The 26,557-nt window shown below is 44.8% G+C and overlaps 1 protein-coding gene across 1 annotated transcript in view; it reads left to right on the top strand.

Annotated features, from left to right (window-relative positions):
• Positions 1 to 11,991, top strand: part of PCDH11X (protocadherin 11 X-linked) — a 426,737-nt gene extending 414,746 nt beyond the window's left edge. The window contains exon 7 of the mRNA XM_068157468.1: positions 11,597 to 11,991. Within this exon, the coding sequence (XP_068013569.1) occupies positions 11,597 to 11,991 (395 nt within the window). The remainder of the gene's footprint in view (positions 1 to 11,596) is intronic.
• Positions 11,992 to 26,557: the final 14,566 nt, after the last annotated feature.

Genomic DNA, 26,557 nt, shown 5'->3' on the forward strand with positions numbered 1-26,557 from the left:
ATCTCTCTGGGCTCTGCTGCATGCAAACGATGGTGAGAAGAGTCTTGCTGATTACTACTGCAGCACAGAGGGTGAGGGTAAAAAACTCAGTCAGGAACTTACCTACTTTGGGAGTTAAACTCTGGGGGTTTTGTTTGTTTTTCCCCTGAGGTTTTGATGTCCTTTCTACTGAGGTTCTGCAGTCATTGCAGTTTCATCTCCCAGCATTGCAACAGCCCAGTTGGTGGGAGGCTTTTTCCCAGCCATGATTAATTATTCTCTGTCAGAACCCAAATCTGCCTTTTCAAGTCTGATCATTCTTGATAAATTTATTCTGTTAACATAGGCTTGAATAGAAGCAATAGAGGATAAAAAATTGACTTTGAGCATATGAATGGCATCTCTAGGGGCTATGGATGAATTAAGGAATAAATAGATGAAATAGGTTCAATAACAGGCTGGCAAACAGCAGTTGGCTGTTAGCCTTTCATTTAGGTTCCTTTATATCCTATAATAATAATAAAAACAGAAAAGAATACTGAAGGAAATCTGGAAGTCTCTCTTGTTCAAGGGGAACTGAGGGCTAACAGTAAATAGTGTGTTTTGTGAGGGGGATTGGATTTCTTTCAGCAAAGGAAGAGGGGGAAGTTTGGGTTCCATATCAGTCTCTATTTCCAGCCCATCAGCAGGACTCCTTAGTGCCAAAAAAACTGCCCAAAAGTTGGGAAAGTCTGGTGTGAAGTGATACCAGAAACTTCCAGTCACACAGCAAAACTTCATGAAGAAGCTGGCCAGAGGTGATAGGAGCGGAAGGATGGTGCCAGAGGGTCTGAAGGTGCTGGCAGTGCCCGTCAGGGCCAGGTTAGGAAGTCATAGCCATCACAGTCTAAGCACTTTGGAAGCTGAAGTAAAAGGTGGAAGCCCTAGCCAGGCATCCTAGCCCTAGCCGGGCATCCTAGCCCTAGCCGGGCATCCTAGCCCTAGCCGGGCATCCTAGCCCTAGCCGGGCATCCTAGCCCTAGCCGGGCATCCTAGCCCTAGCCCGGCATCCTAGCCCTAGCCCGGCATCCTAGCCCTAGCCCGGCATCCTAGCCCTAGCCCGGCCTTGCTTTCACATGCCTCTCCTGAATGGGGCTCTGAGCTAATGTGCAAAGATTGCTGCAGATCACTCAGAGCTGCACTTCCATGCCTGACTGGAGCACAATGAAGTTTGGATTATGCAGTTTAAATTATCACCCATCTGAAGTAATTTTCTTTATAAAACAAGATTAAAATGACTGTAATTCAAAACATTTTACCTCAAATTGATGTGCAAATTGTAGTGTTCATATTATTTCCATTTTTCAATTTGACAAAACATTTCACTCCATGCCTGAGCTTTTCTGTGTTGTCACTATCTTAAGAGTGAAAATACGCATTTCACACCACAGTTTATTCCTTCCTGATGTGTCTTGTTTCTTAACACCACCTATTTAACCTTTTAAAAACATGTCTTTGTGCAGTCTGTTGTGGCACTTAGGGAAAATGTAAACAGATGAAGCAGGTTTGCTTGCCTCTTCTCTGCCCCTTTCTACACTATAACAGTTTAGAACTTCATACTGCTGCATTTGTTCTCTGGTCCTTCTGCATACCTGATGGTCACATTAAGTGCTGCCGATAAAGCAAAGCAATGAATTTGAAGTTCTAGCCTGACAGTATTAAAGCTCAGATGGTGGAGACTTCTATTTACATGAAATTCCCTTTCCTTTATGTCTATAGTAATGCCACAGTAGAAATTCCTCTTCAGATTTTTTTCTCTCAAGGTTTCCTATCTCCTGGAGAAATGATTTAGGGAAAGACTTCCTCAGAAACTTATTTCATAGGCAGGCAGTTTGATCAGTAACTCTGTTTAAAATGTAGTAGACTCTGAGTTCCTTGCTTGAGCTCCCTATAAATAAAGCTGTTTGTTTCATCTAATACAGAGTTTGTGTAGCAGCAAAGTGCAGAACAGTAGTGAAGAGTACTAGCAAGTGCAGCAGTCCATGGCTGAATTACTGCCAGTGAGAACTGTAACTAAAGTTCCTGGCCTAACAACACAAATGTACAGCTGCACTTATTTTTAAGTCATGCCTTATGCAGCCATAAGTGCAGCAGAGTGCCAAAGCTTATCACCTAAAGTAACAGCAGTACAGACATTAGCTATGGGGCCCTTAGACCCTGGGAAAGAGCTGCTCTCCTGCGCTCGCTCTGCACAGGATAATTCATTCCTTCCTAGGGGGTATGGTTTTATGAGCTGAGAGCTTTAGCTGGTACATGTGTATAGGGTAGGCTTAAAGTGATTATGGAAATGTCACCGCAGGACAATGCATTATTAGCAGTCCCTTGTATGTTGTGTGCTGTCCCCTTCTGTTTGCTGATAATTAAAAAGCAGATTGGGATGTCATGGTGAGAATGAGTGCAAAATGTCCCTTTTATCATCTGCAATAAATGTGAAATAGTGGTCTCCCTGTATCCTTCAGTGATTGTTCTATTGGTGTTGGTGACAGATGACATCTTTCTCCTTGTAGTGTGCCTGCAGGGTTAAATGACTTTATTATTATTAATGAGTCACTGCTGCAGCTGCCCAGAAATAGAGGGAGTAGGAAACATGAGATTTAGACCTAAGTAATTACAAATGTAATTATTACCTTTCAAATTTCATTTTTACAGCAATCACAAAGTTGTTAATCAAAGATGGCCCTTCCCACATGTTCACACTTTGGGGGATCATTGTCAAAGGGATGAGTAGCTCTGTGCTTCCACTGTAGGCAGTCTGTGGCAGACTGACAAAGTGGGGATGACAGAAAACTGCTGTGAAAAATTGGTCATGTTGGCTAGTCAAGGAGCCTGTGCTCCAGAGGGCTTTCCAGGAGAAAAACCCACCTGAGCTGCAACCCTATGGAGGAGAGTCTCCTCTTAGTCAGGACAAAAGCTGCAGGAGGGGATGATTCCTTCTGTCCTGTGGAGATCTGAGATGTCAGAGTTGTAGTCCTCTAGTCCCTCCTTCCATGGGGGTGTAGAGTAGAGTCATCAAGGGATCTGAAAAGCACAACAGAAGCAGCCTGCTGCTGGACTCTTAGGGGACTTGCACCCTGTCCCCTAGGCCCTGCAGTGGTTATCCTCACTGCTCAGCATCCTGCCTTTGCTCATCTTTAGCTAGAGCAAAATCCTCTTCTGTGGTAGTAGTGAGGAAGGCACAGGGCATGTGGGGAAGAGCAATAGCTGTGAGCTGTGTTAGGCCATGGTGCAGATGCTGTGAGATGGTTTCCAGAATCATCACCTGATCTTGAAACTTACTGTGAAATGGCAAACTAGAGAAAAAGCCTTGGAGGAATGAGCACATTTCCTTCCAGTGATGTCATTTCTGCACTAAGGTCGTGTTAAGTATAATCATGCTTTAAAAATCTAAACAAAGATAAAATGCATAAAGAAAATGGAAACCACTCATTTCCACACTTGAGACCACAAGCATCGTTTGCATCGATGCTGTCACACACTGGAATCTTGAAGCCACATTACGGATGGAAAGTTGTTGTGTCAAAACAAATGGAGCAAGCTGTGCTTGTCTGCTGAAATGGAATGAAAAGGCTGAATACAGCTGATGGCCCAGTCAAATGTGGCACCTCCCAGCACTCAGATGAGCACCCTGAATGTCAGCACAGGTGAGTAGTTCTGAATGCTCAGGAGTCACAAATTAAACAATGCTGAAGTATCCAAACCCCTCCAACTTTAACCTGTTGACTCTCTCATAAAGGCTTTTCTTTGGGCTTGGAATGCAGTTGGAGTCACAGCACAAAAGCCATGGAATGTTTTTAGAAAGCAGTAGGTTTATTTTGCTTGCTGCTCCAACGGCCTCTGGCTTCACATTTCTGTTTGTGTTTATCTGATGGAAACACAATTCCAAACATCTGTTATTGTCTAGCTCTCAAGTTATCCTGTGTGTGTTTACAGCTTGCTTAGCATTTGAGGAGGTGACGACTTCCTTTTGAAACCTGAGCTCTCAGAGAAGTGTCTGAGCCATGAACGGTGCCCCGCAGTTGCTCAATTACTTCATTTAAAAGACTTTCTTAGTATTCTGCTTTGCAGCAAGCTCTTGTTTGTTTTGGCTGTACAGTCAATAAAAAGAAAGCAGAGCCCCATCGGGCCTGTGGATCCCTCAGGAAGCCCTGAAGTGAGTAAGGGCTGTAAATACAGATACTTGAAGCAGAACTGAAGTCTTTTATCCCACATCTATCCCTGATGGAGTTGCTGTATGTGAGGTGTCTCTAACATGTCTGAAATGAGCTTCTGCACTCTGCTGAGGATGGCTCACCTGAGCTGTTACTATCACAAGCTTAGAATTTGTTATTAGAGCAGCATGAGACCCTGCTAATACTTTCATGTAGGTCTGCTACCAAGAGTAAATGCTGCTGACCTTGTTCCACCTAGGAATCTTCTTCCTTTCTTATCTTTTTGAAGTTCATCTGCTTTCCTGTCTCCAAGCCCTATCTTTGTTCTCCAGCCACAGCCTGACAAAAGGTAATTGATTTCTTGATTATGTCCACAGCTTAAGCTGCAGAAATGCCTTTCCTGCTGTTTCCATGTCAAATGTGGTTATGCAGATCCAGTCATTCTTCGCTGTTGTTGTGAATCTTCATCCTTCCAAGGTGTTCAGTGATACATAGCAAACCCAGTAAGCAGCCTCTCCTTCACACACGCGCACACAGCCTTATTTAGCACTTCGAAACTGAGTCAATACATTCTGTATGCTTAAAGGGAAGATATTGTTAGAAACACTTTTCTTTTTAACACTTACTATATATATTGGAATGCAAGTGTGAATTAAGCTGAGCAACCTCTGTGGCTGAGTCTGAAGAAGAGAACAGATGTTAAGAAATACCAGTAGAAATTGCTGTTAATTTCTTTGTCATCCAGCATATTTCTGTAGGACAGTGATTTTATTGCAGAGACTTTGCATCAGTAGAAGACCCTAATATAATTCACCTTTCAGGGAATGGGCAAGAAATGCAAATGTCACCCTTTACCCTGTTTCCAGGTCGAAGGTTATTGCTGGGGAGAAACCATTTTTCACTGTGTAGTTTCACCTTGTTTAATTGATTTGAATTTAAATTTCTATTCTGTGTTAAATAATGAACCACCTATTAATAATTAAGAAGCTTCAGTACAAGTGTGAAGCAGTTAATTAAATATTAAAGCAAGCACATTGTATTACCCAGTGTTGCAATCAATATACTGGGGTTTGGGCTGTTCATTGGAGATGACCATTGGCTGACATTCTCCTTGCTGACAGCATGGACTGGCCAGGCTCAGGAGCATGAGTCCTTTGCCAGCTCCCACCCTGGTGTGGCTCTCATTAGCAACAGAACGTGGAGAAGAAGGATGGATCTGACTGAACTGTTGAGGCAGTGAGGGTCAGTGCCGTGTGTTCTGCAATGCTGTCATGCCTGTGTTCATTAAGCTGAGGCAGAAGAGGCTGCAGGGGGTTCAAGGGCTTGTGGCTTTTATGATGAAATCTCTTCCAGTGAAAAACAGCAATTACTGAATCTGAGCTTTTTGCAGGAGCATTGCTTGCAGGCCATTTCCTGTGTTTGATTAATATAAGATTGAAATTCTGGTCAGAATAACAACAAGAGATGACTTAATGAAAGATTAATGTCCTTTATTTATAGGGCTGTTATTTGTGAAGGCAGGAGTCACTGCACAAGCATAGTTAATTATACAGCAATTAACAAAATGCTGTCTTTTGCCTTGATACTTCCTCCATTTCCCATCTTCTTTCTACCACCTTTCCCCAGCCATCTTTGCTGTGTTTTCTTGGCTAATGTCAGCCAGGGCCAAAGTGCTCACACCTCACGCCGCTGGGGTTTGATAAACCTTACTCCTGGTGGGTTTTAGGATTGAATTCAAATTAAACCCATGGCTGTTAGGGTATAAACGGTGTTCACTGGAATGGAAGCAGAGCTTAGTCTTGCAAGACATCTCATACAGTCAGGCAGGCCTAGGTAGCACAGGAAAATGCATGCCTGCTGATTCCTCACAACATCTGGAGCATCAGGCTTCCTCCGAGCAAGACTTCTTACACGCAAGGCAAGCTCTGCACACACTGCTGAAAGCTAAGGGAAGCGCTGTGTCCTACTGGTTCTCTGAACGAGAAGGTTGCAAGGCTAGAACTTAAGTAACTCTTTTAGGTTTTTAACTATTGAGACATATATGGGAAATAAAATATTCATAGGAAACTTATCCCAAAGGCATTTTATTGTTGAAGCCAAGCCGGTGTAGTATATTATAGCAGCGGTTTTTTTAGAGTGTCTGCATTCAAGTGTCTTCCTCATGACCTTATTAAAGTGATCCAGTTTACACTAACAACCAGTCTCCCCTCCCTTTTTGATTCTTAATGTCATTTCTGCTCTCCTCATATAGTGGAGACTGCTAAATTATGATACCCAAGTGGCCACTTTTGGTCACCAGGGTAATTCTGGACTATAATTTCCCTACATTGTGCTTGAATGTCTGCTTTGATTTAGTACCACATTTAGCAAAAACACATGGGCAAAAAGCTGGGGGCTCATGACCCTTTTCTTAGGAACCATTGGCTGAGATGAGTAGTATGAGGTTGTCATCTGATAGCTCTGGTGGGCTCCTGCTGAGCAGAGAGCACCCAGTGCGATGGGAGCTGTTTAATACCAAGCACTTCAGTAAAGGAGAGGCACTTCTGGCTACTGACAGAACAGCATTGGCACTGCAAGCCATGTATTCACATATGTGCTGTGTTGGGAAAATATGAAAAATAGCTCAGCAATGCTATAATTATGGGCAATTTGCTTAATTGCTTGCTAATTGTTGCTTGCTTTATTATGAAACAAGAGTTCTCTAAATGTAACACTGGATGGTTCGCATCCAAATTGTGTCAAATTCAGCAGTGGCTTTTCATTAAGACTTCAGCTACATGGCTGTCAAATTCCAGCTAGCAGTCTGTGTTCTGTGGTTTAAGTCCTTGTTCTTCTGTTTTCTTTTTCCCCCAGTTGTTTTGAAATTTTCTCTGCACAGTTTCTAAGCTGCTCAGCCTGCATCAGTAGGCTGCATTCTGACAGGTTTTCAACTTCCCATGAATCTGAAATACTTTGCTAACGAGTGCAGCTTACAAATGGCTTTTGGTCACAGGTGGATAAAGGTGGAGATGTCTTAAGGCTTCTCCAGGAGCCCATGCTGTTGCCTGTTCAGCTCTTAGGAATGCTCATCTCCCATGCATTCAGATTCTTTTAAAGGCATGCCTGCAGCTCCCAAAGTTTGGCCTAAACTTTTGGAAATGCTGTTGTCCCCTGTGTTGACCAAGACAGCCTGCTTATATCAGCTGGCTTCAGATGTCCCTTCCAGTCTAAGTCTTTGTATGGTTCTGTGGTGCAAGTGAGACCCAACTCTCTTGGTATTGTCTTAGTAGTACATCTGCCTGTTGGGGGTGGAGGGAAGGGCGTAGGGCAGGAAAGAAAGTGCACATCAAGCATATGCTGCAGTGATCTTAACAGCCTTTTCCAGTTGAAATGATCCTGTGATCCTAACTTCTCAGCAGCACAGTGGTGCTAACAGCACATCCTCCTGTGCGAATTCGCTGGGAGAAGCAGACTGAGCTGGAGAGCAGCAGCACAGCGTGCTGCAGCCTTCACAATCAAAACTAACCAGTGTGTTTATTTGATACCTGTGAAGCCCTCCACAGACAGAAAGTCTCCAACCAAAACAATCTGGGACAAAAGTATCAGAGGGTATGTTTTTAGAATTGTTTTGACTGAAGGACAGCTACCTGCCAGGGCTGGGATCCAGACTGTCTGTGTGAAAGTAAATATTCTTACTGAAAACTGCTTTGACCTATAAATGATAAAGGCTGTGGAACAAGGAAGAAAGTCTTTTAACTATTGTGCTTGTAGCTTTGTTTGACAGTTTTCCTCTAAACATTTCATCAGAGCTGACAGACACCTTCTTTTAAAATCTTCCTACTTCTGAGGCAGACAATTTAAAGCACGGTTTCCATCCTAAAACAATCTGAAGCTCAAATCAAAGTGGTGAACTCACATGTGCATGAGTGTCATCAATTCTATGGCTTAAAAATTCTGTTTCATGTCACTTGTCTTGTGGTTGAAGAGTCTCCATCTAGTATGAAAAAAAATATATAAAATTAAGGGTTTGTTACCGAGGGAAGGAAGGAGGACAGTCTCTGACAGAGCAGGGAATTGTTAGATACCTATCTTTAATAAGTTAAGCATGGTTTAGATGGCAGTGCAATGCCAGTGGCTAGTAGCTATTCAGAAGGATTGAAGGTGCTGAAGGAGCAGCAGAATGATGATGTTTTAGGAAATTAGAGAATGAATTAGACTGACAAGAAGCCACATTTCGTGCCCCGGAAGAGCTGACAGAAGACAATTCCTGGTGAATACTCACGCAGAGATTTGCCTGCATTTTGGTCTAGGTTCATTCAAACCCAGGTGAATTATGCTCCAACAGTCATTTTTGCTGTGTTACACCAAAACCATAGGATTGCACACTGCTGGTTTTCTTTCTTGTTACTTTATTCCAAACAGAAACTGTTCAGCATCCCAGCTGTCCTTGCCAGTGGTGTTTATGGCAGCAGATAGGTCGTGAGCTTTTTCTGGTCCCTTTAAAAGCACCTACTGGGGCCCTTGTCTGCCTCACTGTATTGGCTGCCACACCTGTAGTCAGATTGCTTTCCTGCAGCATACCTAGGCTCCTGAAGGCTGGCTCAAGGTTACACTAATGCTGTGGCCTGTCCACAGGTGATCTGGCTTACAAAAAACACAAAACTGTGTTTTTCTTTTAAAACGTTGTACTCCTTTAAAGGTGAGTCTAGAGGCTAAGGTTATAACTGATTTCTAGATCTGTTTGTTATGAGTGCAGTATATTATAAACCAATACTTGACTGTTACTTTGGAAAAAAACCCAGCCAAACAAAAAACCAAACCACAGTGAAAAACCCAAAACCAAAACAAAGCAAGGCCCCAAAAGAGTCAGAGATCATACAGAAGAGTATTTGTTGAACACCTTTTATTTCCTGTTGTACAACACTGTAAAGGAGCTGAGCAGAAGAGTCTTTTCAAAGTTAAGAGCTGTATATTTTGCATGTTATTAACCATAAGCAGTGATGACAAACATCCTCTGGTGACCTGGTGAGGTGTACCAAACCCCAGCACTGAGGGGAAGATTATGATTGCTACAAGGGAATGTCCTCTAGCCGCCCCCACACTGGCAGACTGTTGTATAACAAAAGGCCTGCTCAAAGCCAGCATAATTGGTATTCCTAACTTCAGAGTGTGCCCAGGATTGTCATAAAGGTTTTTTGTTTGGGGTTTGTTTGTTTTGTTTTACTTTTTGAATAAACTATCTCTTAACAGAATAGCCAAGACTGTGGTGCTGACTGCTCTTATTAGCAAGGTAACATCTCCCAAGGCTACAGGTAGTGTGGCAACACATGGCACAAAATTATTGTCCTCCTGGTCTTTTCAGATGGTGCAGAGAATGTTTTGGAGGGATCTTTTATGTCTGCTATTGCCTTGTCTAAAGCTCAGATGTTAAGCTTTTATTGCCAAACAATTGTCTGGATGTTTCAGCTTGCTTTGTTCTCGTGTTGAAGTTCTAGATGGAACAGGGTAAGTATTGCAACTGCTGGCTGTGAAGAGCTAGAAATGTGGCTGTATTGTTTCCCAATTAGTAACTCTGTGCTTTTCAGTTTAACTAAATTAATAGCATTTTAAGAGCAATTAGATATCCTGAAGATACAAAGTAACACTGAGGTAATGGGCATCAGAAATGTTGTATTAATAAACACAACCAGGGATAACTCGGGGTTGTAGCTGATTTCAGTGGGTTGCCTCTATTAAAAGGGAAGGGAACCTGGCTAATTAAAGAGCTTAACAAGGCTCCTGTTTGCTCAGATTAGTGTCTCTAATAGCAGGCAGCAGGACACACAAAGATTAGCCTAATCTACCTGTAGTAACTTTTTATTTTGCAGGAACTATTTCCTCTGCTGAATCATTTCCATATTTATGTCTCCTGCTGTCCATCAAAACTGGATTAGTATTTCAACAGAAAGGTGCCAAAGCTTTGTCAGGATTACACTGAAAAGTACCCCGGCAAAGTGACTGCAGACGTGTTGAAAAGGCAGTAATACAGCAAATGGCATTTGTAAACGTTGCTTTGGCTGGCACAGGCCCAGGCCACAATCCGAAGATGTAATCAAGAATATGGCATTCGTGACACAATCGGTAGCCAGGTGTCTGCTTATGGGTAGTAGATTTCAACTCCCATATCCTGTGTTTTGGGCAGCAGCATTGAATGTTTCAGTACCCCAGCATTAAATATCTTAGTGCCCAGAAGAAAAATTTAACTTCTTTTGAGATGTAAGATGGAAATAAGTGTTTGTGCTTTGTAGCTGTTACAGTTTTCAGCAAGCAGAGTATTTACTAAACCAGAAATGCAGCATGTGTTTGAACACACAGCTCAGAGGCTCCTACACAAAACTCATCTTTGCTATAAGTGATTCCTAGTGGCAAACCTACTCCAACGTCTATGAGCCAGAATCTAGTTTTAAGAGTTATTTTTATGAAGACAGATACTCAGAAATAGGTGTGTGTCTCTCACTAGAATGCTTTGTGGAGACAACACAGCAAGGCAGCTAATCAGATCTAATCTAAATCAGTCTTTGCTCCTGATGTGCTTACACCACGTGCACAGCAAGGGAATGTGGAATTGACACCTGTAAGGTGAAAACTGTTCCAGGGAATGATCTGTAAAAGTTTCGTTCTCTCAGTCTGAATTTACACAGCAGGGTAAAGCCCCAGTTGCAATGACACTGATTAAGAGTGTTTATGTATTTCAGATCACGCCTTTCAGATTGCCTACTTTGCTTTGCCTTTGAACAAATCATAATTTCTATAATCCTTTTCCAAGGGCACAAACCTTGCATCTGCTGAGCGACTCTGCTTCGATTACTTGTAAACTACAGAGGTTACAGCTGCTTTTTGCTATTACCCTTTGATTTTTCAAGGCTCCCAGTATTGAATGCATGGAGAAATCAATTCTCTTTCCAAGCGATGTTACGACGCCTCTCATTCTTAAAGCTCTGCAGTGCACCTCTGAAGCCAATGTACCATCTTTGGCTGTGTGTCCACATTAATTTTGTTTGCCTTAAGCAGAGTCGAAACAATAAAACATCCAGCTTTAAAAGAAGTCTAATTGTAATCATTGTTGTTTTTTCACCTAGTCACGTGCAATACAGGGAAATGTGGCATTAACTGTGATAAAGCCCTTGAGCTTCTTTACAGAGCTGGACACCTCCAAGAGTGACAAGGGACTGTAAGCCGTAGCGCTGCTATCATCTGGTCGCTGAGCATTAGCTTTGCCGAGCAGCCAGCAGCAATGCTGCGGATGTCACGCTTGCAAACAGCTAAACCTTCACTGAGTGGTGTACCTGGGGGATTTTCTTTCCAGGCTGTGGCCATTATTGCAGACCTGAGATTGCTTTGTTGACTTTGACTCCCTGTGCATGGCAGCCTTCGGACCTCTGGTAACGTCTTGTCTTTTTCCATCCTCCCAGCTATCGAAGTAAATCTCCAGAAAGCCCTCGCCGAAGCCTCTGAAACCTGCACTCAGGAGTGCCTGATCCTAGGCCATTCCGACAACTGCTGGATGCCTCCCTCATTGACACAGTACCAGCAGCCCAACAGCCCTTTGCCGTCGTTCGGCTTCCAGCCGGGCTGGGGCCGCGCAGCCAGGCCGGAGGGACGGCACACGCTCGGGAGGCCCCTGCCGAAGGACGACACTGACAAAGGCCAGGGTGGGCCCAGGCCCCAGTTCTACAACACCTGCGAAAGACACTGCAATGCCAGCAAGGATCCCGTCAAAGTCATCCCCCTGGCCAGCTTCGCTGCGGCCCACCAGGCACCGGTGTCCGGCGGCACCACCGCCTTTGTGCACGAGCACCAGCTCTGAGCGCCCGCCCGGCACGGCCCCGAGCGCGGCCGGCGAGCCTGGTAGCGCGGCCGGCGAGCCTGGCAGTGCAGCTGGCGAGCCTGGCAGCGCAGCTGGCGAGCCTGGCAGCGCGGCCGGCGAGCCTGGCAGTGCAGCTGGCGAGCCTGGCAGTGCAGCTGGCGAGCCTGGCAGCGCGGCCGGCGAGCCCGGCACTGCCCGTGGCGCGCGTGCAGACTGCTGGGCTTGCGAAGAGCCTCGTGCAGGACGCTCCACCCAAGCACTCACCTCAAGGAAGTTTCCCAGAGCTCTTGGTAAGCCCCACAAACGGGGGAGAGAACTCACAACCCACAAACAGCTCGAAGGAAAACACAGCATCTGGTATGGCCATACAGTGCACTTCTTCCTCCCTGCTGAAAGCAATGTCCTAGGGCAGTTGGGAGAATATTGCAGTCTACATGTATCTTACTTCAGTTTTTCTTTGTTGTTTTAATTTGCAGCATATTCACAGATGTCATCTTCCACGTGCTTAGCAATAGAGATCAAGTGGGCAGCTGCTCATTTGATTGCCTTACGTAACAGGACGAACGAGGCCCTGCCGTCCAGTTCTGAAGGAGGAGGCCGTATCTTTAGGTCAAAATTTATCTTTTACATAATTCAGAAGGACTTACATGACAACTGATTTTGATTTTATTGTATACTGTCTCAATCCACAGGTATTTGTTCTTTGAAAGAACGCAGCAGATGAAATAGAGAGCTCTCGGCTAGGCTTTTCTCTGTGCAGTAGCACGACGATGACAGGATATTCAAACCAAACCCTGAAATTAATTGCCAGGGTTTTCCTTTCTGCAAGAATACAAAGCAGCACTATGACACACCTTGTGCTTGACGAGATATAAGCCTATTTCTTACTTATTTTTAAAACTTTTAGTTTTGGATATTAGAGAGCTTGCCTTGGCCACTCTCCCTGTTAGCTAAAAATTACGTGGGCACTGCTGAAAAGAGTAGGAAAATGGGGTAGGAGTTTTTGGCTGTTTCAGTGTTGTAGCTGCAAGCTACTGGTACTTAAAGGAATATTACAGTGATGTAAACGGCTTTTGTTTTAAAGCTATATCCACCCATTGTAAGGATTTGGTAAAAGGTTACCTTCAATGTTAGTTACTTCACCGCATATCTGTTAGCTGGAGGAGTGCTGGTGATGATGGCTTAGTTTGTTGGAGAGTGACTGACAGGGCTCAGCCAAGAAAGGTGAATCTGTGGAGGGAGAGCTGGACAAATGTAATCATAAGCACTCCCCACCAGACTATTGGATACAGTCTCAAGATGATTCTCATTAAAGATGGGGGATTTTTTGCAGCGTACTTCAAAGTGGCAGCCCAAAAGTTGGTCAATTGTAGAGTGGGTGAAAAGGAGACCCCTTTCTTAGATGAGAAACCACACTTTCCTTCCAGCACTCTGTTGCTGCTCGTCCTGTTTGTCATTTGCAGCATGTACATACCAAGTTTGTTCTTTACAAACCTGCATACTGTAGCTTTCTTCCTACACTGAGACAATCCCAGCTGTGTGAGGCGAAGAAAGATAACGTGTGAATATTTCCTATGGGTAGAATTCTATATAGGCTTCATATTGTAAGTTAAACCTGTAATTTATAAACCAAGCTGTGTGTAAAAATGCTGTAATATTAGCTGCTTGTACAATTTACACAAGTTCAAGTTGTGCAGGGTTTCCAATGAATGCTGAAAGAGCTTCTCTTATGTGCCCAGCAGGTATAATAGCTTTATATATTGCTATCCCCACTGTAAATCTATTCAAATCACATTTAGATTTGATGTGCAAAATAAAAGCAGCTTCACTTTTAACCTCCTGCTAGGGTTTAATTAATGAACATCCAGTTATCTAATGATGTACTTTCCTTTTCTTTTCTTTTGACTCTAGTTTTCAGTAACGTTTAGAGAAGATGTGGCACACTGGCTCCCAGTTGCATGACTCCTCAAAACAGTAATAATCCTTTGGGTACTGACACACTGGAGCTGACACAGCTAGCTCCCGGTTCCAGGACAGCTGAAAGTTTGAGTGATTCATACCTGATACGTACAAAGCCCTTTGTTGTTTGCTTTGGAGAGATCACAGTGAGCAAGGCTGAGCAAGAAAAGCTTATCTGTAGTTTACACAGATTGACCAAACGTATGAATTGTGCACATTTAAGGCAATGCTGACAGCTAAGGCTTCCTGCTGTAAGCAGAGGGCTTCAGAGGCAGCTGTCCCAAGTGCTTACAGAAATGGCAGCTGCCCCAAATGCTTACAGAAGTGGCAGCTGCCCCAAGTGAGACCCCAAGCTGTGAACGTTTTTATTTTAGTTTTTATGCAATGTCTTCTTTCTGGTTCAAAATCATAACTGAAATTTCCTAGCAAAGGATTAATTTCTACACTTTCATGATTTTCATAGGAGAGGTGAAGCAACCAGAATTAGTGGGTTTTTTGCCATGGGTAGGGGAAGAAAACCCAAACAACAAACTTTGCAAAGGTGAGTTCAGGGCTCTGGTTTGCTTGCTTTCTCTTAAGATGTAATTAACCATCCCTCCTTCTCCTGGAGCCACACCAAGGCACCAAACCCAAACCACCACAAAAGGCTGCTGCAGAAAAGGCATTGTAAAGATTAATTTGATGAAAGGAAGTACAAAATACTGTACCCATGGAATTCTGCTGTGGTACTCCAAAATTCTGTCAGCAAGATCCAGAGCAGTCAATTGCAACTCCACACTGGGTCGGGACTTAGATAGCTCCCTGGATTTTATCCATTGCATGTGTAATCTATCAAACTCCAGGCCTGAGGCAGCGTTTCTGCGTGGCATGTCAGTATCCAGAGGGATAATGTTACTAGAGACTCTTCACACATCTTGCCATATATATAAATAATTTATCTAGCACACAGGCTGTATATTTTTGTGTAATTTTTATTTTAGTCATTTAACTTATTTTATCTTACTTGTGTGAATTGGTGGAGAAAACAATCCTATATACAATATGCAGTAAAACGGTAGTGACATGATTAGAATTGTTCATACAGTGTAACAGTAAAGGAAAACCTTTGCCTTCAAAGCAATGTGTCACACAGCCTAGCCTAGATCATCGTCCCCACCCAAACTCGGCACGTGCTTGCTGCACAGCCAAGTCTTGCACCCAAGTCATGGGCAGTGGTGACAGAGACCTGGGCAGCTGTCCAGAGTGGGCAGCAGTCAGGTTTAAAACAGAAATGTCATGAAAAGAACTGAACTCAAACCATTTGTAGTAAAAGGTGCTGGTTTCTTGGGTTTCCTAGCCTGTGCCGTGTTCTGAAGTGGAGCTTACATCTAAGGAAAGCATAATGAGGCATGTCTGCTTGTGCAGCCAGGCTGCTGAGCACCTGCTCTCCCTGGGCTGGGAGCTGGCCAGATGCAGGGCAGGGAGCCCATGCTAACGGAGCCTGGGGGCTTGGGGCTGGTAGCACAGCAGCTAGCTTGACCTAGCATTAGTGCTGGTGCTGGCTCCAGCCAGGTCTTTCTGCTCAGTGTAGGGCTGGAGGAGAGCAGCCACTTGGTCTCAAACATTTATGCCTCCCCACGTGTACAGATCTGTTTGGGATGTTTGCAGAAGTGAGTTTGCTCTCTGGTGTTGTGGATGAACTGTAACCCAGTGTGGAACCCCAGCAGCCCTGAGCTACCTTCATTGTCTGCTTCCAGCAGGGTCAAAGCTAAAGACAGTAGGCCTGAATCATTTCCAGTCAGTAATGGTTGATTAACTCAAGGTTTTTTGATTCAAGCTTGCAAAGGCTGAGTTTTTAAACCTTGAAAATTCGTGCTTGTCTTTGCTCAAGTTTTGCTTTTGCAGCTTTGAGACCAATCCTTAGTGAGCTCTGAAGGATCATGCTGCAGGTCGCTGCCACGAATTCCCTGGATAAACAAGGGGATGGGTTTGTGCAGACACAAAGCACAGTTGAAGGCAAAGATTTTATTTGGTATACATAGGAAAAATGTGTATAACTTATGTTACCCCTAGTGAAGAAAGAGCTTGCCAGTCTCCTGTAAATACCCTGGTTTGTGTTTCTGGGCAGGCTCCCTGCTCGATGGCATACTCCAGAACCCAAGAGTGAGCAGTGTGTGTCTGTGTGTTGGAGCAGCCCTAACCACACTTCCAAGGCGTGTGGCTGGACAACATGTACTGCAGTCCAGCAGCAGCTGATCTCCAGTCACTCTGCAGTAGTTCTATTTCAGGTTTCTGTATAGCATGTTGTCTTGTTAATTACAATGCTTATTAATAAACTAGATCCACAAAAGCAGTTTTCTCCTTTGCACTGTTTTCTTTGTGTTTCTGAAACATGAGGGGGTTTGCAGTGTTCCTCCAGCCATGCTTCTCTCCTCTTTCCAGCTTTCCAAAACCTATTTCTTTGTCAAGTCCCAAGCTGTCAGAGTCAAGAAACCATAGCTTCACTTGCAGTTGCTTCATGCATCTGAGCAGCAGGCTTTTGGTAGAGTGGAAATATCCACACAGTCTGCACAGCAGTCTGGCCTTAGATTATCAGGAGTACCTTCCAGTTCTGTGTCACTGCTCCTCATAGCAAGCTCCCTCCTTCTGCTGTGCCTGATGCACTTACAGAAAATCATTATGAGCTGGAGGCAGCAGTGTTTGTGGGGTTTGTTTTGTTAGCAAAGAAGCTATCTCTAATTGAGAAAGCATGGTTTGTAAATTGTTGTAGAGCTAAAGGGATTATCCTCTCACCCTGAATGTGATGTAACGAAGTACCCATCAAACCAGCAACTAATGAAACAGCATTTGATGCATTTTCTGTTAGCTAAGTCCATGCTTAAAAAGCAACTCTTTTGATAGTTGTCCTGGACACGAAGGCAGTGATGTCTTATTCCTTGAGGCAGTTACAGCTTTGCAAGCATTGCTTTCTTGTCTGCAGGAGCTGTTCAAACAGGAAAATACACCTTTTGCAAAATACTCCTTCACTGGCAGTAACTGCTGAAACACCAGCAGCTCTGAAGAATTTATCCAGCCTACAAATTAAGCAAGCAAAAAATACTTAAGCGCTTCTGGAGTGGAGGGTTTCTCTGGGTTGGATGGTAGATTCTCAGGCTGGGCTCAGCAATACTTTGAAAGGCAATCTTAGGAGGTGATGAAGCTGTGTAATTGCACAGAGGTCTCATAAACCAGAAGAGAGCAAGGTGGAGATACCTAGTGTTTGAAGCTGTGCAGCACTGCTGTCACAGGGGGATGGTACCCCTACTACTGCCTGGGAGCCATCGTTTGGCTTCCCTCCCTGAGGGCAGAAGGAGTACCTGGAGCACATCTGGCCACCTTGGAAGTGCTGGAGAGCCAGGTGTTTGCTGTGTAGCTCTGCAGCGTGCAGTGTTTTCATCACAGCACTGAGGGAAGGCTGGTGCAGTGCTCAGAAACCATCTCCTACCAGAGGGATGGATTCCAAGGCCTCCTGCTGCTAGTTTGTGGTGAGCTGATGGCTTGTTAAACCTGCACATGGATGTCTTTAAAGAAGAGCTTGTGTTTCCCAAAGGCAGTCCATTTTGGAGGTGAACTGCCCCTGTGATCATTTAGCATTCTTGCCTTTCCAGATCTCTTCCTGGTGTGGCCTTAGGACTGAGCTGGAGTTTGAAGAGCAGCTAGTCTTCTTCTCCTTAGGAGTGCTAAATGTCAAGCAGAAGAAGGAGATGAATCAGAAGGTGCTTTCTACAGCGAACAGAAGACATCTCTCCTCCCTGGCGTGGTGGTGAAAGCCATATTTTCAGAAGGTACATATGGTCTCCACTTGCAAACAAGTTTCTTTCCAGGATGCAATCTTCTTCTCCTGGTCCTTGCATTCTTGATCCTGTAGGAAATTGCAGGTCTGGTAACTACAGTGAGACTAACCATATATCCCTGGGCTGATTGTTCTTATTGTGGTGATTTAGAATTCTTCTGGTGGTGCTGATTTCGTGCTTAAAACTAAAGCTCTAATGGCAAATGCATGTGTGATCTGAAAGCTGTGTCCTGATATTGAATTCAAAGCAGCTGAAAGTTGTAAGCCATCATAGAATGGCCTGGGTTTGAAGGGACCTTAGAGGTCATCTGCTTTCTGTATAGCTTTGAAATATGGAACTGATTAGTAATACGAAGTCTGTATTTACTAAAAAGAGAAGTTAGTGTGCTGTACACCTGGTGAGGAGAGAGATAAATGCTAGACAGATAAATGCCAGACTTCAGCCCATAGCTTTGAGCCACCAGCTGTGATGAGTTCTAGATCAGATGAGTAGGATGTGCAAAGGAGAAAAAACCACACGTTTTCTTAAGGCACTGGAATGAAGCCTTGCATTGCAACTGCAGCTGTTATGTGTGTAGTAAAAGAGTTGATTAACATAATGAGGTTAAACTAAGAGAAATTGCTTCTTAACCTGTACTTAGCTTGGGTTCTTGTTTGGTTATCTCAGAGGATAAAAGGCTGTGCCCCAAAAAACTTTGTCTAACCTTTCCAAAGGTCAGCCCTGCTGTAAGGACACACTGCTGCTTCTCTGCTGTCTGGAGCAAGCTCAGTTTGCAGGAGTAAGCCAGAGTGTACTTCTCAGAAGACTAATTGAACAGAGGATAGTTAAAATTACAGGCTAATTGCTAGTAAATAGGGACTCATGCTGTCACTGGGCAAGGTCTAATGCTTCAAAGTGATTCGAACTGGAGAGGCCAGAGTGGGCCTTAATGGTTTAAAAACTGAAGTTCATTGAGAAAATGGAGATGTGTATTCAATCCACATACAAATACACACTCTCAACTCAATGTTATTTGTTTTCCAAGTTCATTTACATTCAAGAAACAAATGTCACCACTGAGCATCACACCAATTAATACATAGGGTCTGAAAATGCTCATTGTGTTATGGAGGTGTGCACAAAGTCAGAGCTGCTTGTCTTGCTGTTGTTTGTTTTACTTGCAGCGCAGACATTTAGCACTGGGCCTGCCTGGCAACACAGGAAACATAATGCAAGCCTGCACATTTCAAAAGGTGAGACTGTCTGAGCTGACTGGCTCATAAAAACGATGCTGAGGAAACTGGCAAAGAAAACAAGTCTCTGAAATTCTAAACAAGTATTTTAAATGCAGCAAAATAATCTCAGGGGTGGTATCTGCAGCTCACCTGCTGCCAACCGAGTGTGCACAGCTCCATCCACAAACACGTCAGGCTTTCACAGCCGAGCCTGCGAAGGAAGCCCTTTGCTTAGCCAAGTTCCCTCTCTGGCAGTGGTTACACACCATTGATCTGCTTGGATTTTTGAATGCTTTTCATCAGATCCCAGCCTAGTGAGTCATAAATGAATTTTTGTCACTGTAATGCTACTGAATATTAAAGAAGAGATCAGATTCTCCAACCCAAAAGCTGTCAGTCTACAAAAGGTGATTATTGAAGCCCATTATGTTTTGAAAGTGCTTGTCTGAAATTCCCTCAAAATATTCCACTGGAAGCCCAGCAAACACTAATATTTGAGATGTGTGCTGTAAAGTTTGAGTGAATTTGCATATAAATGTTCCTTAGGATGTATGAAATGCAATGAGAATCCAGGAACGCTTTCTCCTCAGAACATCTGATGTAAAGTGGATGCCTGACTAATTACAGTGAGATTAAATGTAGCCAGTAGGCTGAATACAAACACAGATATAAATACAAATATAGAGACAAATTTGCCTTTTGCATATTGGGGAAAAAATATTTCTGTGTACTTTAATTAGCCACAGTAGCCAAGGACAGATGCATCAGCCTTAGTTTGAGGAAGGTGTTTTGTCAAAGCTAATTGTCTAAAGCATCTTTAAGCTTGGTGCTGGGAGAAAGGGACCTGCAGGGGTAATTCTTTCTCTTCTAACAATTCTCCTCATCCCCAGCTGATGATGGAGGAAAATGAAGATTATGTGTCTGCCTCTTAGAGGGCTAAAATCAAGCTAACTCAAACCTTAGCATTTACATAACAGATTATATTCTGTATTCTAAATATGAAAATTAGTGTGGTCAATGGACATAAAATAAAACAAGCCCAAGCCCTCTCCTCCCACCAAGTGTGGCTGCTAACCTCTTCAGGATGCTTTGCTAGGATGCACCTGGTTGTGTTCTGTATTTTGTGCCAGCTGAGTGCCAGGGAGGTATAGAGATGCTGACATTTGATGTATGCAAAGGAACAAAGAACAGGTTTTGCATTAAAGCCAAACTGGCAAATACTTTTGTTTCCTGTGACAAGTTTTGCTTAACTAGCACAAGAGGCAGCCATGCAGAGAAGTGTGCTCCTGGGGTGTAAAATAGAATCTATTTATGAAGGTAAGTGCAGTTGCTGGGTTCCCACTTCCCTTTCTTCACTGCCTTGCTAAATGCTGTGCTGGCACATCACTTCCTTTTCTGTGACAAGTCTTTTGGAAAGCTAAGAGGGAGCCAACTGTGCTGAGGCATGGGCACCTGTGCCACCAAGGAACCAAGTGAAAACATACAGTAATGTTTATCTTGTGCAGGAAAAATGGCAAGAGCGAAACAACAAACCTGCAAGCAGCATTGCCATGATGCAGAGAAGTTAGTAAATAGTCTTCTCTCTCTGTGAAAATGGGAAATTCTCAGCTGGGAAGAAATGTCTCATTTTGAGAGCTTACCTGTTTGCTAGGGGCTTACATCTGAACAGCCTGGGGCTGTGACAAAACAATCCTATCAGTGGAACTGCTTCCCCTCAGCTTCAGTTTAACAGCTGATTACCTGAAGGAAGGTCACATGCAGGGACATAGCACTTCAGTGAGGTCATGCTGAACCGGCCCAGGGGATATCCCCAGGTCTCCTTCAGCTGGAACTCTCTTGGAATGCAAACCTTGTCCAGTCACACACTTCTGAGTGCCATTTCTGTCAGGGAACAGACTAAAATCTGTTTTTCAGTTACCTTGTTTCAATGTCTAGGAGCTCCATCTATGCACATTTCAAGCTCCTTCTCACCTAAGCTTCAGAAGCTGACCCCAGCCTGCACCATTAGTTTTGGCAATTCTTTACTAATTATTAATTGATTGCTTTGCTGGGCTGTGTCAACCCTGTGTGTTCTCTGTATGGTCCAGAAGGAGCTTGCCAAAAGCCTGCATCTCCATGGCAGCTGTCTTGCTCATCACATCTCCCTCACATGCCAGAGCAGAATTAGGAAGCTGTTTGACAGACCTGGCAGCTTGCTGCTTTCCAGAAAGGCCCTCAGCTCATGCCCCTTCCAGAGACATCTGCTAGAGAAGGACATGGTTGGCTGTGGTTGGAAACAACTTGCAGTAACTCTGGGGGTAGAGACTCTGTGGCATATCCAGTGGTGATTACCGTCTGACTGAAAAGCATCTTCAGTGGTGTTGTCCAAGTCAGTCCTGAGATGAGAAGTGGCCCGGGGTAGCAGCTCCACGTGACAAAAGTGCACATGCAGTAAGACAAGGTCTGGGTAGTATCTTTGGGTGCTGTGGCAGCTTGTTCCTTCCTGGTCTGTCCGTGCAACTCCTAAAATTTCAGCACCAAAACCAGATTTCAGCAAAAATGAACCCGAGTGTACCTCTCTGTTTCAGGCAGCTTGCATCCTAGAGCAATGGAGGTGTGATGCTAGAATTGAAGCCAGCAGCTGAGCCTTCCTCATTCTTAGTATGATCATCAACAAGTGAAATAAGGAAAAGAGTTATACTGACAGAGTGCTCCAGCAAGGCACTCGATACAGGAACTGTCACAGCACATCCTGGTTTCTGAACCTGTCAGGAAGCCTTAGGAGTTGAATTCTGCAAAGAAATGAGGTTGGCACTGATATTTGTATCAGCAGAGTCACTTCAACAGTCAGCATCTCGCACTGTCAGATGCTCCCCCTTGGGCTCTCTGACTAAAATCTGTGTCCTTCAAGAGCTGTAAATGTTCTTCCACTATGACTCGTTTTAACCTTGTCCTTGTCACAGCTTCATGTTTGAGGCTAGAATGAAATTCTTACTAAGAAAAAGAAAAAATGAAGCACATATGAAGATTTTACTCACAGGCCTAGCAACATTTGAATTCCCTGCAACTCACTTTTCCACAGCTCTGGCACAGGAGAGGGTCCAAAGAGCAGCAGCGTGGTCAGTGAGGACAAACTCATGGACAGGAGATCTAGGAGCAGGTGCTGAGAGGGGTGGGCAGAGGTACAGAGGTGCAGAAATGGCCCTCCTCAGAAGAGCTGCTGTTAAACAGCCCTTTTTGAAAGCTCTTCCTCTTCTTTGGCTGAAAGCTTTAAAGTCCTCAGACTTTAAAGTCTGTGATTTGCTTTTCATTTACCATAACTAATATTACTGCTGGCCCTACTCATTTTGTTTGGCCTTTTCCCACTGCAGTTTTCAAACAGCATTTGATAATCCAGAGGAATTCCATGTGCTGCTTCACAAAAGTCCTCAGAGCTGTGAAGGAGTTGGGGCTGTTCAGTCTGGAGAGGAGAAGGCTCCGAAGTGACCCAGTTGTGGCCTTCCAGTATCTGAAGGGGGTTACAAGAAGGCTGGGGAGGGACTTCTCAGGGGGAATGGAATGAAGCTGGAGGTGGGGAGATGCAGGCTGGATGTGAGGAGGAAGTTCTTCACCATGAGAGTGGTGAAGCCCTGGAATGGGTTGTCCAAGGAGGTGGTTGAGGCCCTGTCCCTGGAGGTGTTTAAGCCCAGGCTGGATGAGGCTCTGGCCAGGCTGATCTAGTGTGGGGTGTCCCTGCCCATGGCAGGGAGTTGGAACTGGATGATCCTTGTGGTCCCTTCCAACCCTGACTGATATTATGATACTATGATCTCTTCTCCAAGCACAGGCTCATCACAGTGAGGCATGGAATACGATTGCCTGTCATGTCTTGCACAGCAAGCAGGGCCGTTATTCCCTGGCATTGCATCATCTGTTCAGCCCAGGTTAGCAGCCTTTGGCATGATCAAGATCGTGTTTTTCCTGCTGGAGAAGCAGCAGCTGGAAGAGAGTATTTGCAACATGACAGCTTAAGTGGCTCCATGGTTCTTTAACATCTATTCAGAAGTCTTGTCTCCCTGCATATTTTCATTGCTTTCTTTAAAAAGCAGCCTGTGAGAAAGGTAATACATTATTAATGCTCCTTGTCATAAAATGAAATAAATACTCACTTTCTGAAGCACCTGATCCACTAATCAAGAGTAAATGAATGCAGCTGAATTATTCAAAGCACCTCAAATAGTGCAACTTGTACTCAAATTGAATATTGTGAATAGAATATTTGCAGTGTAACACAAAGAATCTCTAGCCATGGGAACCCCTTCATTTGCATCACAGAAAATGGCCTTTTCATTCTCATTTTTAATCAGTGCAAACATTGTACACACCTTACAAGGGCAAAAGGCCTTCAGGGTGTGTTTCTGCACTTTGTTACCTTTCACTAACTTTCTGAATTAATGCTTATGTTTCCAAGAGCAGTGGTTGGGACAGGTGCCCCGTGCTTCAAAGGAAGCAGCCAAAACTCTTCCTGTGCCGTGGAATTGTCTCTCAGTCACTGGTGAGCTGCAGGCCGGCAGTCACCAAACAGCTGTGCAAAGAAGATGTGAAAAATGGCACCATTTCTTGGGAGAAAGTGAGCATTGCTGAGACCACAGAATCTAGAACCAGTGAGTGACAGCATCAAGGGCAAGACAGGAATGAGGGGATCTGAGGCATTCAATTAAGAACAGCTCCTGCAGCCAGAGTTTTTGCCTCCCTAGTCCAATCCATTTAGGTCAATGAATTTGCTGGCACTGTTTCAGGTATTTTTCACAGTGTAGTATTGATACCTTATCCTCCAAACGTATTTGCAGTCCCTAGGCAGAGTTTTCTTTGGACAGGCTGCTTGCTGACTTGGGCAAATGTTGCTCCTACCCATGGCATGGGCTGAACCAGGGAGCTGTGCAGAAGGAGCTCCTCTGGAAGCAGGAATGGATGCCTGCCAGAGGACCACTCTCCAGGAGGAGTGTGGAGTATCCTCATTATGTCCAATCTTGGGGAGGGATTCAAAACCTGTAAAAAACAGTTTGTGAAGTCTCCTGTAGAGAATACAAAGCATGGAGACTGCTGGGAGGAAGCATCTCAGCCTGCTGCCTGCTCAGTCAGTCACAAAGCACAGCTGGCCCTGCTGCAGAGGCTGCAGGGAGCTGTGAGGGTGACATTAGCATCTCTTAATTTGTTTCTTTGCTGCTCCCTCCCAGCTCAGGCATGGGCTTCTGGGTTTGATACTGAAAGCTCTCCTATGCCAGCTCCCAGATGCATTAATGCTGTCCTCTGTCTCATTCAGCAGCAGTCAGAGCAGCAGCAGGTAACGTGAGATGCTCCAGACTCAAGAGCCAAGGACACCTAAGCATCCAGTTCATCTGTCAGTACAAAACGCAGCAGCACCTGGGTCCCTGAGTGACTGCAGTCTGTGCACAGGTGAGGAGCAGCTGTCTGGGGGCTCTCAGACAACCTGACACTCAACCCTTTCCTCTTGAGCAGACTTAGCTGCAACACAGCTTGGCCTAGCCAATCCTGAATCTCTCCAAGGCCTACAGCTACCCTGCAGTCATGGTTTATTGGGCCCTGTCACTCTGTAATGACACCTGTAAAGTGGCAATAAACTCCAAAGTGGTGTGATTAAGAGTGTATTACAAAATGATGAGCGATGGCTGGCCATCAAAGAACCAGAATGAAACTAGCAGGAGTTCCAAGGCACAGAAACAGAGGTGGATCTTGTGGTGGTTGCTGCTCATGTCTGGCATTCCTGGTCACCAGATGCTGTCATTGCTTAGATCTTGATGGCTTCTCGAATAAGAATGGCCTGCAGGGTCAGCTGTTGGCTGGTTGGGCTGCTGATTGCCTGTGGTGGAGCACCTCCTGAACTGGTACCTGGCTGCCTACCTGGCAGATGGCTAGAGGCTGGAAACTCTCCAGGAAGGTGCCACACCACAGACTCAGTTCCCAGGGCCAGCAGCTGCCACCCTGTTTGTGGTGGCAGGCAGAGACCAGCTTCTCCCTCAGGACACTGGAACTGAGCTTCCTTCAGCTGAGTGGCAAGCTCTGGCCAAAGGTGTGAGTAGAGATGCATCTTCCAGGCACAGCACAAAGTTCACTTTTAATAGCATAACAGATATGAAACTTGCAGGGAATTCCTCTTTTTTTCTGGTATTGACTCTTTTCTGTGCCTTACAAGCTGGGCTAAGCTGAGCTTCTGTTCCAAAGCCTTACCAACACTGCAGGCCTACATAAAGAGAAGGGTTAGGCTGAAGGCGTGCAGTGCCTATGGTCTCCTCTTTGGCCATCATGGCCTCTTTCACAGCATCACAGTATCACAGTATAACTCAGGTTGGAAAGGACCTCGAGGATCATCGAGTCCAACCTATCAACACAGACCCCATGACTAGACCATGGCACCAAGTGCCACGTCCAATCTCCTCTTGACCACGTCCAGTCTCCTCTCCTGTCAGAGGAGGAGCCAGAAGGTAAAGCAACCAGAAACCCAGGAAGGTAATCTAACCAGTGAAGCAGGAAGGCAAGCCAACCAGGAAACTTGCCAAGAGTATGCTGTGGTGCAGTTGCACTAGGAGCTGAAATCTCCCCCTGTATGCCCTCCCTGCCTTCTTTCTCAAGCTTCTTTCTGAAAAATTATTTTCTTCATAGCCACAAATGTCCTGCCCTCTCCTGGGTTTGATGATTTAGATGTGAACTCCCCTCACACACTCTGTCCCTGTGCTCTTTGAAAGAACCAAGGAGTCTCTTTCCTGTTCTGGCTGCAATGCTTGCCTTGGGCTGGCTGTCCCTTCTGGCTGCTGGAAAAGGGAAGGTGTGAGGAAAAAGGAAACAGCCTTCTTGTGCTCTTTCTCAGCTGTCTCTAGGGAAAGCAGGGCTGTCAAGAGCATCATGCTTGGGGTTGTGTCTCATCACAGTCCTGGGTTGTATCAGTGGAGCAGCTGCCATGGTAACCAGACAATACCTGAACTAGAAGGAGAGAGATTGAAAATTGTCCATCTCCCTGCTATAGGCCTCCTCAGTGCTTTGGTTAAGCTGTGCCATAAAATCTCAGAAGCACATGAGAAATCTGCTGGAAAACTGAACAGAGGGCCCTTGGAAAGACAAAGCATAGCCTCAGGTCACTGTCAGCCTCCTGGGATTCTCCACTTGCCCTGAGGTAAATTTCTTCCAGTGTATGTCTGAGAAGGGTTCCCAAACCAGTGTTACCGGACTCAGAGAAGCAGCTGCCCACTCACCACCAGGAGCTGCTAGAAGCTTCTCAGGCGGTTTTGTTGATTTGCTGACTTCCCAGCCTTGCTGCAAAGGGATTGTTGCTAAAAGCAAACAGCAGAGGCTCTCCATCAGAGGTTGTACCAGCCCGTACCATAGTTTGGCATCCTAATGGCTTCACTAGTGATGCAAGAATGTTTGTTGGAGCCTGCATCCTGGTAGTTTACATCCTGCCACCTGGCTTTTGCACATGAAGGGCTGGGGAGTGGCCAGTTGGTTGATACAGAGACACCTTCTCCATGCCACTCAGAGTGTCTGAAGGGGCCAGAGGAGCCTGTGCTTACCTGACCACTTCTTATACAGACCCCTCCTGCTTGCTGC

Source organism: Melanerpes formicivorus, unplaced genomic scaffold, assembly GCF_026170545.1.
Source record: "Melanerpes formicivorus ecotype bairdi unplaced genomic scaffold, bMelFor1.0.p_v2 SCAF_37, whole genome shotgun sequence".
NCBI classification, from domain to species: domain Eukaryota; kingdom Metazoa; phylum Chordata; class Aves; order Piciformes; family Picidae; genus Melanerpes; species Melanerpes formicivorus.